The 12,064-nt window shown below is 54.4% G+C and overlaps 1 protein-coding gene across 1 annotated transcript; it reads right to left on the reverse strand.

Moving 5' to 3' along the window:
- Positions 1-110: 110 nt before the first annotated feature.
- Positions 111-10,975, reverse strand: EPS8L3 (EPS8 like 3). The gene is made up of 18 exons (XM_036273204.1): positions 10,945-10,975; positions 10,725-10,789; positions 9,013-9,171; positions 8,574-8,723; positions 8,420-8,475; positions 7,956-8,071; positions 7,762-7,877; positions 7,425-7,551; positions 7,283-7,344; positions 6,965-7,039; positions 6,558-6,706; positions 2,748-2,829; positions 2,482-2,517; positions 1,822-1,929; positions 1,492-1,620; positions 1,117-1,190; positions 443-575; positions 111-128 (listed from the first exon to the last, which is right to left on the reverse strand). The coding sequence occupies exons 1-18, from the start codon at positions 10,973-10,975 to the stop codon at positions 111-113; spliced, it is 1,686 nt and encodes a 561-aa protein (XP_036129097.1).
- Positions 10,976-12,064: the final 1,089 nt, after the last annotated feature.

A 12,064-nucleotide genomic window follows, 5' to 3' on the forward strand; every position in this document is an offset into this window, starting at 1 on the left:
GACAATAAATAGATGGTAACTGGAGAGGGCTCCCAACACAGCAAGAGGGAGCACCATTCGCCCAACCTTTGGACTTGCTCGTCCTCTGCTATGTGAGCTGGGTGTGGGGTTCACTGCAAACTGGAGACCTGAAAGAGGAATTATTGGGGCTCTAAAGAGGATCAGATCTTCCATCTTGCTGTGAGGTGGCCTTGGTCTTGGAGATGTCTGAGTTGGTGCCTAAGGACTTATCTGAGGAAAGAAGGATGGCAATGAAGCTGGTGCCAGGGAAGGGACCCCCAGAGCTCATGCTAACACTCAGCTCGGAGCCTCCAGGCCTGCCTGAGCATACTCAGTTCCACTCCAGGGCTGGGCCGGCTGGCTTGCCTACCCGGCACTGTCACTGTCACCCAGGGATCACCCCACATTTCCAATGGGAGTTAGGACTCCAGGGTGTCCTCACCCCCAGCATCCTTCTCATGGCCTCCAGCCGTGCTACAACCCGTGAGGCCTCCTGTGGACACAGCATCTGTAGTTCCCCCGGGCTCATGTAAAGCAGCTGGGTCCCCATCAGGGACCCAAGGGTCTTCACCGTTCTGGGAACAAAGACAGAAAAGCTGTCAGTGGTGGGGCAGAAGGACTTGGGCCCGATTCTTTGGGTAGAGAATGAGCTGTTTGGGCTTGGAGGCTGGAGTTACAGGAGAATTCATGGAATAGGGTATCTGGTGATAGGTGAAGGGTAATAGGTGAAGGAGTAAGATACACACATTTGCTTAAACCAATTTCAGAACTCCTGGGTTGGAAGGGAGAGGTGCCCTGGAAGAGAATCTTGTGGGAGTATGGGGGGGTGGCAGCCGAGGTTCTTCCTTAGTTCCCTGATCCTGCCACCTTCCCCATGGCAAGGGGGTCCCCACTCAGCGCTCTAATGGAGGCACGAACACAGCCCTCCTCTGCTGTCTAACTCGGTGGAGGCTGTGCTGTGACAGGGCAGCAACTGCGAGGGTCATGTACCATGTGGGTACCTCCTAGGTACTGTGTTGGGCAGCTGGTATGTTCTGGGGCTCTGAGTTTCCTTGGTTACTGTCTGAACCCTTCAGAAAGGTTCTCCCAACACACCCCGTGGGGCTAGGCACTCACATGGTGGAGAATTTCTCTGCTTGCAGCCAGGCTGTGACCTCCTCGGGCCTTGAGCTAAGTCGAAGCACTGGAGCCTAGAATTGGGGGCACTAGGAGTCAGAGGTCGTCTCCTCTCAGAGCCACCCATATCCCCCATCATCTGGGTCCCTTCTCTGGGCTGCCATCAGATTACTAGGTCATTCCATGGTTTGCTTGTCTGACAGAGGCCAGGCTTAGTCTCTGCTCTGGTTCCATGACAAACTTGGCACACGGTAAGCATGTGATAATACAGATAAAATCAAACCAGGACCACCTTCTCCGCTTGTCATTGACTCCTCCCTACCCCCACCCCGGACTCAGGCCTCAGAGCTCTGGATAGTTCAGGCTAAGTAGTACCTGAGGGGCCAACTGGCTTTGGCTCCCGGGCCTCCCTGACTGTAGGGGCTCCAGGATGTTGCTGGGAACGTAGCCACTCTTTCCAATCCCATTCTTCACCAGCCACCACCGCTTGCTGTGGTCCAGAACCTGTCAAGAGTCACCCTCAGTCACATGAGCCTCTGCCGGCCGGTCTCCCCCTACCCACATCACTTCCGGCCCTTCCCCACTTTCCTTCTCCCTCTGTAGGCCACCCACCTCAGCAGCCCCACCTCTGCACCACCCACCCCAGGCTGCCTGTAGCTCCCACCAACCACCCCCTCCTTTTCTAGGTTCAAGCCCCTGCCTCACCTCCAGCACCTCTCCTGGGACCACAGTCAGCTCCTTTGCGTTCCTAGCTTCAAACTCATATAAGACTTGCATTTTCAGGGTTGACGCGACAGATCTTGGGGTAAAGGGAACAAGGTTGAAGTCCCACACTTAGGGCCATGATTATGTCTCCTCTTGGGCCAAGCATGAGGTGCTCTCTGACCTAGCAGTTCTGCCTCACCCTCAGAGAGAGTCCGGATGGCTGGAGAATAGGCCTCCAAATGGAGCCCCCGGCCCAGCCCCAGAGCCCCAGCTGTCTCCCACCTGGAGTCTGGAGGTGACTCTTAGGTTTCCACAGTTTAATGACAGGTCAGTGTCAGTGGGGCTTAGGGAGCTTTCTGCAGGCAGCAGGGTCTGAAATGTGGCTGATCTCGGAAGACTCAGCGGTGGACCTTCCTATATCTGGGCTCTCCTCTGAGCCCTGTGTCCCAGAGCGCAGGGATGGGCAGAAGAGGGACTGAAGCCTGGGAAGGTAAAAACCTGCTCTTCACCCAAGGTGGGGGAGGGATGTGCTTGTACATGTATATCTCTGGCTAAAAGAGAGCCCAGAGGGTCTCTGACATGTAGCATCCACAGGTCCACAGGGTCGGCCCCGCTTCACCCTCCCCATAACCATATGGTCCCGACTAAGCCCCATGCTTACTGGAGGGAAGCAGAGTCCTGATATCCTGAGGGCGTCTGTGGGGGCAGAACAGAGTGAGTGAGGATAGGGCATCAGCCCCCGTGGAGGCAGGGAGCTGGCATCAGACCACAGATAACTCACACAGCTACCTCACGTCCCCTTGCCTGCCTGCCCACCACCCAGATATGGATACCCAGTTGCCATGGAACCATGGTTTGGACTGAGAAGGCAGAAACTAGCCAGAGACCAGGGCTTTGAGTAGAGCTTTGTGCTAAGCTTCCCTTACCTGGTTGGAAGGTTCTGGAAGCTGCCAACCATCATAGAACGTGGGTTGGTAGGGTGGGGGCTCATGGCCTGTCCAGTTGTTCCTGGGGAGAGAACCAAGCTGAGTCCACTCAGTGCCAGGCTGTGGGATGTGGATGGAGGACTAGACTGAGGTAGCCTTGAGGTCTCCTAGGTGATGGAGGACACAGCCCAGATGAAAAGGCCCCAGAACACCCACAAAGAAGCAAAGAACACACCCCACAGTGCAGGGATCTGTGGCCAGCTTCACCTCTGCCCGTGAAGTTCAGATATATTAACTCCACAAGAACACGCTGGGCACTTGGCTGCACTGATTGGAGATTCAAATTAAGTTGGGGGGAGAGGTGCGTATTTCCTCTTCTGCACTGTCACGGAACTGGGCCACCCAGGGTTATTGCTTCTCTCACACTGTACTGCACACAACTCACATGTCCCTTGAGAGCTCTTATTCTGAGTTCAGTGGAGGGTCCATAGGCAGCGGCTAACAAATATTTATTCAGTGGGAACAAATAAACTGTTCTCTTTTCTGAATTTATTTATTTATTTATTTATTTATTTATTTATTTATTTATTTATTTATTTATTTGTTATCCTCACCCAAGGACATTTTTCCATTTTTTGTTCAGATAGAGTGGGAGGGAGAGAGAGAGAGAGAGAAACATCGACGTGAAGGGGACACATCGAGTGGCTGCCACCCGCACGACCCAACCAGGGCCGGGGACAAACTGCAACCAAGGTACGTGCCCTTAGCGGGAACTGAACCCGGGTCTCTCTGGACCACAGGCCAAAGCTGTAACTGCTGAGCCAAACCAGCCAGGGCTATTTATTTACTTATTTATTTATTTTTGTTAGTCCTCACCCAAGGACATTTTCCCACTGCTTTTTAAAAATAGAGTGGAGGGAGGGAGGGAGGGAGGGAGGGAGAAACATTGATGTGAGAGAGACACATTGATTGGTTGCCTCCTGCATGACCCGGACCCGGTTGGGGATCAAACCAGCAACCCTTCAGTCCGCAGTGCTCTAACTGTGGAGCCAAACCAGTCGGGGTGTGAAGTTTTTTAAACAGTTCCTTCTCTTTGCCCTAAAAACATGCCCAGGTCTTGTCTTGACCCTGTTACTAGTGCTTTTAAGCTGTCCTATTACCTTATCTTTACAACATTTCTTTCCCCTGGTTTTTTTTTTTTTTATTACTCCTTGCAACTGGTTTTTACCTCTGCCATTACTCTACTGAAACAAGTTTTTCCTAAAGTCCCGATCATCTTCTGATTGCCATATTCAATGGGCTTCTATGATCCAAACCCTTCTGGACCACAGCATTGGGCATTATTTATAGCTTTGGGTCAATTTGCCTCAAATCAAGTCACCTAAATATAATTTGCCTGAAATTCAACTCTTTTAAGGGTTTATTTTTTTTTACATCCTCTTTAGCCTATTTTCTGTATTTTTGTCTTTCAATTCATTCATTCACTAATTTCTTGTTATTTTAAGAAATCAGGACACATTTCAGGGCACATCGGACCTAATTTTATATTTAAAATGAAAAATAGTCAGAAAGTAGCAGGAGATGACTGGAGGCTGGGGAGAGGGAGGAATCCGTACGGAGTTTTGTTAACTGCTGAAAGGGTACAGAGTTTCTGTTTGGGATGATGAAAAGTTCTAGAAAAGGATAGTGATGATGGTTGCCCAACATTGTTAAGTACTTAATGCCATTTAATTATACTCTTAAAATATTAAAATGGTAGCCCTGGCCAGTTTGGCTCAGCGGTTAGAGCGTTGGCCTGCGGTCCGGAGAGACCCGGGTTCGGTTCCCACTAAGGGCATGTACCTCGGTTGCAGTTTGTCCCCGGCCCTGGTTGGTGGTGTGGGTGGCAGCCACTCGATGTGTCCCTTTCACGTCGATGTTTCTCTCTCTCTCTCTCTCTTCCTCTCTCTCCCTCCCACTCTATCTGTACAAAAAATGGAAAAATGTCCTCGGGTGAGGATAACAAAAAAAAAAAGGTAAATTTTATCACAATTAAAGAGATAGATTACATCGAATGATAATTTATGTCATTGGATGAGTTGAACAACAAACCCTTTAATGGGGATGAATTGAAAGGAACTGCTCACTGGGCAAGATACTAGGCTTATTTCCTGGTTGGCTTCTCTTTCTAAAATTCTCGTCTCCCTTGGTTTTTATGCCTCTACTTTTTTGTTCCTTCTTCTTTGTTTTTATTGATATTTCTCTCTCTCTCTCTCTCTCTCTCTCTCTCTCTCTTTTAGAGAGAGAGGAATGGAGAGAGAGAGAGAAACATTGATGTGAGAGAGAAACATTGATCAACTGCCTCATGCACACCTCCTACTGGGGATCGAGTCCACAACCAGGGCATGTGCCCTGACTGGGAATCAAACTGGGACCTCTCAGTCCATGGGCCAGCACTCAATCCACTGAGTCACACTGACTGGGATTGTTTCTTCTTTTAACTTTCAGGAATTTCTCTTTGCTTCCTTAACCCCCTTTCCTTTTTCCAGCTATACACAGAAGTTTCCCTTCTCTCATGGGACAGAGCAACCTTGTTTCTTAGGTCAGCTCCAGGGCTGCCCACTGGAGTGCTTACCTCTAGGTGGCACCAACCATCATTTCTCTACTGACTGTTCTCAAACCCACATAGCCAGCTTGGACCTCTTACCTGAGGGCTGGGCCACCCTGTCGCTGGGGAAGGTCCCACTGATACCTCAGCTCAGCACATCCAAGCTGCTTTTATCCCCCACTCCCCATGGCTCTCATCGCATTGGCCTTGTCCAACTACCCATCTCATGGTTACATGGACATGCAATCTCACTTTTTTTTGTTGTTGTTTTAATCCTCACCTAAGGATATATATATTTTTTTCTATTGATATTTTTAGGTAGAGTGGAAGGGAGGGAGGGGGAGAGAGAGAAACATTGACGTGAGAGAGATGTATCGATTGGTTGCCTCCCATACCACCCCAACCGGGGCCGGGGATTGAACCTGCAACCCAGGTATGTGGCCTTGACTGGGAATTGAACCTGAGACCCTTTGGTCCAAGGGCCGATGCTCTAAGCTCTCCGACTTGGCCAGGGCTCACTTTTGCTCTTAACTCCCCGGCCAGTTGGTTGCCAAGTCTTACAGGTGTTACATTTGCAGCCTCTCTTCCAGCAGGAATTCTTAAATTCTGGGCCAGATTGAGACAAAGTTTTCACTTTGTCCTTGACGAAAATGAGAACATATTTTAGTAGAAGGTTGCCAACTCTATGTTCTTGGGAAGAATTTTTTTTTTTTTTTTTTCTGAGAGAATGCCTTTCCTTCAGTGGTGGGTGATGGCAAGTGGTGGTTTTAAGAAGAAATTGTTTGGCCCTGGCCGGTTTGGCTCAGCGGTTAGAGCATCAGCCTGCGGTCCTGAGAGACCCGGGTTCGGTTCCCGCTGGGGGCATGTACCTTGGTTGCAGTTTGTCCCCGGCCATGGTCGGTCGTGCGGGTGGCAGCCGCTCGATGTGTCCCTTTCACGTCGATGTTTCTTTCTCTCTCTCTCTCTTCCTCTCTCTCCCTCCCACTGTACCTGAACAAAAAATGTCCTCGGGTGAGGAAAAAAAAAAAAATTAAAAAAAAAAAAAAAAAGAAGAAGAAATTGTTTGTACTTAATCTAACATAGAGTTGGGACTCCATCAGTCTGCCAATTTGTCCTGAGATGTTTCTAATTTATGACAGCACAGAGCTTGCCACATCCAGTGTCCTACCCTCTGCCCGCATGTGCCCTTCCCTAAGTTCAGTTCAGGCCTTGTCTTCACTCACTGGCTGGTGGTCCAGGCCACGCCGAGGCTCTTCCAGAGTTTGCTGTCAGGTGGGCTCAGGTAGCACTGCAGTGTGCTGACTGCTTCGGGGGTGAGGAGGGGTGAGATCACTTGGGCTGCTAGGTCCTGCTCAGGGCACTGGGTTAGGACCTACAGGAAGGATGGAAGGTGTCCGGAGACCCAGGTTCCTGCAGGGCCCAGCTGGAGTGGGAAGAGCCCCGAGTCCCTGTGCCACTTCTGCAAGGCCACGCCGCCTCGGGCTGCTGCTCCCTCCCGGCTCCCCCCGAGCCCTGCCGTCCTTGGCTCCGACCCCAGGCCTCTAGGGGACGGTGTGCCCACCACCCTGGCCTCTGCTTTGTCTACATTTCAGTTCTCACCCCTTCACCACCCTGTCTTCCCCCAACTCACGAAGCCCAGAGTATGGAAGAGAATGTGCAGCAGCTCAGCGGCACTGGGATTCTGCAGATGGACGGCCAGCCTCCCCTGCGGACACACGGGGACACTGTCACCACCCTTTATCCCATCACACCTTCACCAGGACCCCAGGGCCCATTATTGTTCTTGGCCTTGGTTGGGAGCCTGACACTCTCCGAAAGTCCTGAGGGGGCAGGGGAGGTCCCGGGGGAGAAGCTGGAGGAGCCTGGGATGCCTATGAAACCAGAGAAGAGGGGGTACTAGAAGTGGTGGTTCAAGGAAGGGCTGGGGAACTTGTGGGGAGCTACACACCAGGAGGTTGAAGCTGTACTTGAACTTCTGGAAGCAATCGAAGTACTGGGCCCGTATCACCCCTATGGGGGAAGGGGAGAAGCCCATGGGTCACAGATTATCCCAAGACCCCCACTCCTCTCCCTTGGCCCTCAGCACTCACCCTGCTGATCCATGTACTTTTTCATGTCCTGTCTCTTCTTCTTCTTCTTCAGACTGGGGTTGGCCTGGGCCTTCTTCAGCTGTCCCACGAATACTTCAATGTCTCTTAGGATGTGGTTCAGCACCTCCTGGACCACAGAGAGCTTTGGGCCTTGAGCAGGCAATCAGGCCCAGCCTGGAACTCCCCACCCCGCCCCTGCCGGAGCCTCCTCGTCCCTTTTCACACCAGGCCTGCCTTGGCCATCCTGGGACCTGGTTTCCTAGGGGGAGGGGAGGGGTCGGCATCTTCCCTTTCACCCAGCTCAGGAAGCTCGGCTAGCCCGACAGTCTGCAGTTACCTCGTCCCTCGCTGGGTCCTCCGGGGGCGGGGGCTGCCTTGGAGGAGTCAGGGGGAAGGTGCTTGGTTCTCGGGCACTGGAGTGTCGCAGCAGGGGCCTTGGGGATGGTGGTATGTCTGCAGTGTAAGAAGACCATGGCCTCTTTGATCTTTGATCTAGACCTTCTCCCACCTGTCCCCACACCCCAAACTTACTGTGCTCTGTGGCCACCCAGTGGGGCTGTTCTGGAGGGGGGCCCTGCTCCAGGGGCAGTGGCATTTCCAGAGGAGCCCCCCTCCATCTGTCCTGGGGAAGGTCTCCATATCGGGGTCTGTTGAAAACAGGGTGGGGACACAGGTTTGACAGTGTTCTTGGGACAGAGGCTCTGCCCACACTTTCCTCCAGGTGTCCATCTGGAACCTTCCCTGACTCACCTTGCCTCATCTGCCTGCCTCTGAGCTCTCTCAGGTACCTTGTCAGGCTCCAGGGACAGTCTCTGGTGTTACCTGGGCCTGGCCCCGGCCCATCTACACTTTGGTTCTGGCCTGGCCCCTCCCCAGCTCCAGGCCCCGGTTCCTTGAGCTACAGGCTCCTGGGCTTACCCAGATGTGGGGCCAGGGTCTGGCCAGCCAGGCCCAAGCTCTGAGATCCTGCGGCGGGCTGGGCAGAGGCTGCCTACCTGTGCTCCAGCTCCTCCTTCAGGGCCTTCTGCAGGCTGGTCCTCAGTTGCTCTGCCTGGAGGAAGCAGCAGTTAGGCAGGCTGTGTGTGTGTTTGGGGGAGAGTGATGGTCATTGGCCGCCCCCTCTTCTCGACCCCACCCCTGGCCACTCACTCCCACTTCCTGGCACTGAAAGAGCAGAGTGCTGCTGCCTGGCAGGCCCGGCTCCTGCACGGTGATGGACAGGACGGAGTTGTAGGAGCAGGAGTTGAGCACCACGTCCAGGGCCTGGATGCTGTCCAGGCGGTAAGAGTCCAGCACCTCCTGGGTCAGGTGGAAAGGTCGGCTGTGAGGTCACTGAGAGCCAGGGTGGCTCCTGGGAGTTCCTGACCTGGGACGCCCCAGCCCTCCAGTGGCCTGAGGCTGGAGTATTAGCTCCCCTGACCCCTGGGCCTCTGACCAGTTTCTTTCTAGGCCTGGATGTGCATTGCACATGGGGAGGGCTGGCTGCTGTTTGGGGCATGGGGGGGTGGTGTGGAGCTTATGCCCGGTGCTTGCTTTTCCACAGGGTGGGCTAGCTATGACCATCACGGGGTGTGGTGGGAGGGCTGACCTTGGATTCGATGTCCAGTAGCTGGAGCCAGCCATCTCTGACCTGCAGGAGCAGGTTCTGGCTCCACACACGGCCCTGAGCGTCCAGCTCCTGCAGCTTCTGCATGGCGTCCTTGGGCTCCCGGACTCTCTGAGTCCCCAGCTTACATGTCATCAGGTGCTGAGAGGAGAGGAAGAGGCCCAGGACTGGGAACAGGTTTGGGGGGGGCCCGGGGGTGGGGTGGACAGGGTCAGGGAAAGGAAGGCTTCCCACAAAGCTGCCGTCAAGGGCCAGTGTGAAGGCCAGAGCTGGCTAGGATGGGCCCCCAGACGGAGTCTGACGGGCTGCACGGTGGGGTTTAGGGCTCCGGAGGAAGGACACGGCCTTTAGCAGTCCAGGCCAGCCGAGGCGCGGGATGGCGGTAGGTGCGGGCTCTAGCCGTGCAACAGATAAAGTGTGCACTGCTCTGGTGGGACATAGGACCCTCAAATTCTGTCCCTGGCTGCCTTTGTTCCTTTGGGAATCCACTGTCCCAGCCTGGTCCTCACTGACCTAGCATTGCTGTCTCCAGGTCTCTGCTCATGCTGGTGCCCATATCCCTTCCCACTTCTGCTCATCCAGCACCTCCCAGGGCCTTGGGAAGAAGACCAGGCCCCACCTTCTCCCTGATTCTTGCCCAGTGAGGTCTGTATTGATCTCAGGCTCCGCTCGGGCCCTTCACTCAGCTGGTCTGTTCACCTGACAGGTCTTTGCTGCTATTCTCCCTCCTCGAAGAGACTCCTCTTCCCATCTACATGCAGCCTTCACAAGTCACAGTCTTGCCCCTCACCGTCCCCTCCAGGCCCTTGTTGGGGGAGGGCCATCTGCCTTCTGCCCCTGATCCCATCGCCCTGCTCTCTGCACAGGTCCCAGCTCCTCTCCTGGAGGAGTTGCTGGCATGTTCTGGGGCCCCTGGCATCATGAGCAAACACCCTGGCATCCTGGACATGCCTCCTCTTGCTCTCACCTGCTGGGTCTATGTGAAGGCAGTTCCCAACCCACACCCCTGCCATGAATCCCAGGACCCCGCGTCCCAAGCCCAGGGAGAGCCCTATCTGCTGCCCTGGGAACCTCCAGACTGTCCCCCCAGGACCCCTCTTTCTCCAGGACAGCCCCGAGTCTGCTGTGCCCAGGTATTTGCTCTTCCCCATGTCCTCTAGTCTGTGCTGTGCCAGTTGTGTCCACAGCCCTTCAGGCAGCAGATGTCACAGTGCCAGTGTCTTCCTCCCAGGCAGGGCCAGAACCTCCAAGCAGCTCATGCCTGGGAGCTCAAGCCCAGACACTTCCCGTGCAGGGACTGCTGACCTCACACATTCCCTCTTCCCACCTGCCAGATCCAGGGCAAAGAGTAGTTCCCTGGGGACCAGCGGGTGTGGCAGGAGGTGGGTCTGGAGAAAGGTGGGGGTGGGGTTGCGCGTGCCTCCTGACCCAAGCCTCCACTGCTTATTCCTGCCTACCGGTAGGACATCTTCCTGTTCAACCTCCAGTCTGGCCTCCCTCTTGATGCCCAGCTGCCCGGGCCTCCCCAGCACTTAGTTGATGCTCAGTTAGTCTGTGGGACCCAAGCCCAGCTGATCTGGCTGTTGGCTTCCATGGCAGGACTTATCTGAATGTCTGCTCTGGGGCAGCGCAAGGTGCTGGGCACACAGGGCACTTGGGTTGAGTGAGGAAACCATCTGGGCCCCGTTACTCACCTCCACCCTGTGCTGCAGGCAGGTGGGCTCTGAGCCCAGGTTGTGTGAGTACTCTTTCCGGTGCACTGTGGGCCACAATGTAAGGGGTGCAGAAAAACCAGGTGAGACACAGGCAAATGCAGGGGGTGGGCAGCATGGGAATGATGGAGAGATGGGGAGGGCTGGGGTTCAGAGAACTCAGGGGGAGGGCCAGGGAGAGGAGACCAGAGGGAGAGCTTACTGTAAATGGCTTTGCTGCTGGGCCGGGACATGGTGACGCTGCTGAGATGACTCCCTAGGATCGAAACTGAGCCAAAGGGACAGCCATCAGCTGGGGAGAGAAACCCCAGGGCAGAGCGGGGCCGGATGCTGATCCTTCACCTGGTCCTTGATCCAGCCTGAGGCCTGCACCAGACTCGCACCTGGGGCCTCTGAGACCAGACCCAAAGCCCTGGCCTGGGGCCTTTCCAGAGCTGTCCCCAGCCATGCCTCCCTAGAGGAGCCCCCATCTTGGCTGGGCCTGGGAGATCCCAGGCAGGCTCCTGGCCTCCATTATTTGGTCAGTAAAGCTCATTTCAATGGGCCCAGGAAGGCTGGGTGGACAGGGACCTGGGATCAGATCCTATCCTTGGCCATAGTGTGAAAGATGCCAGAGGGGTGGGCTGCCCCCAGCTTCTGGGGCAAGGAATTAGGCTTAGCCACCTTCCTGCCAAAGCAAGCCTCTCTCTAAGCCTGTTTCAGCTCTGCAAGTTGGGAGGTCAATGTCGGCTCTTCAGCTTGGGGACCGCTTAGGAGGGGTGTGTGCGCACGTGAGCACATGGCATGCACATTTATGGGGATCTGCATTCCCCCATATGTCTTACGGAGTCTCCTTTCTTTTTGTCTTTCCATACTCTGAACCCTCTGCCCAGAGCCCCTCCCCCTCAACCCTAAATTTCAGCTCAAGGATCACCTCCTCAGTGAAGCCCTCCTTGACTAGTCCACTTCATCCTTCCTAGAGTGCCCTCCTAATGCCACCCAGACAGACCCTTGTCTGTTCCTCTAACAACAGAAGCCACCCAGTTAGTGCTGCGAGCTGGTGCCAAGGCCCCGAGGAACATGTTATCGGATTCTCGCTACGATCGCCTGTACTTCCCTGTGCCCAGCACTGCTCTATGGACTTTACTTTCATCAGCTTGTTTTATCCTCAAAATGTCCTCACTTGGTGGTTCTGTTATTATCTCATTTATCAGATAAGGACACTGGGGCGCAAAAAGGGTAATAGGCCCGAGGTTTCAAGTGGGTATTCCATAGAGAATGGACCCAGCCCTGCCTGGCTGCCAACTCCATGCTGGAGTTGTCCGTATGTGTGCCTCTGTCAC

Source organism: Molossus molossus, unplaced genomic scaffold (genome assembly GCF_014108415.1).
Source record: "Molossus molossus isolate mMolMol1 unplaced genomic scaffold, mMolMol1.p scaffold_m16_p_20, whole genome shotgun sequence".
Taxonomy (NCBI): domain Eukaryota; kingdom Metazoa; phylum Chordata; class Mammalia; order Chiroptera; family Molossidae; genus Molossus; species Molossus molossus.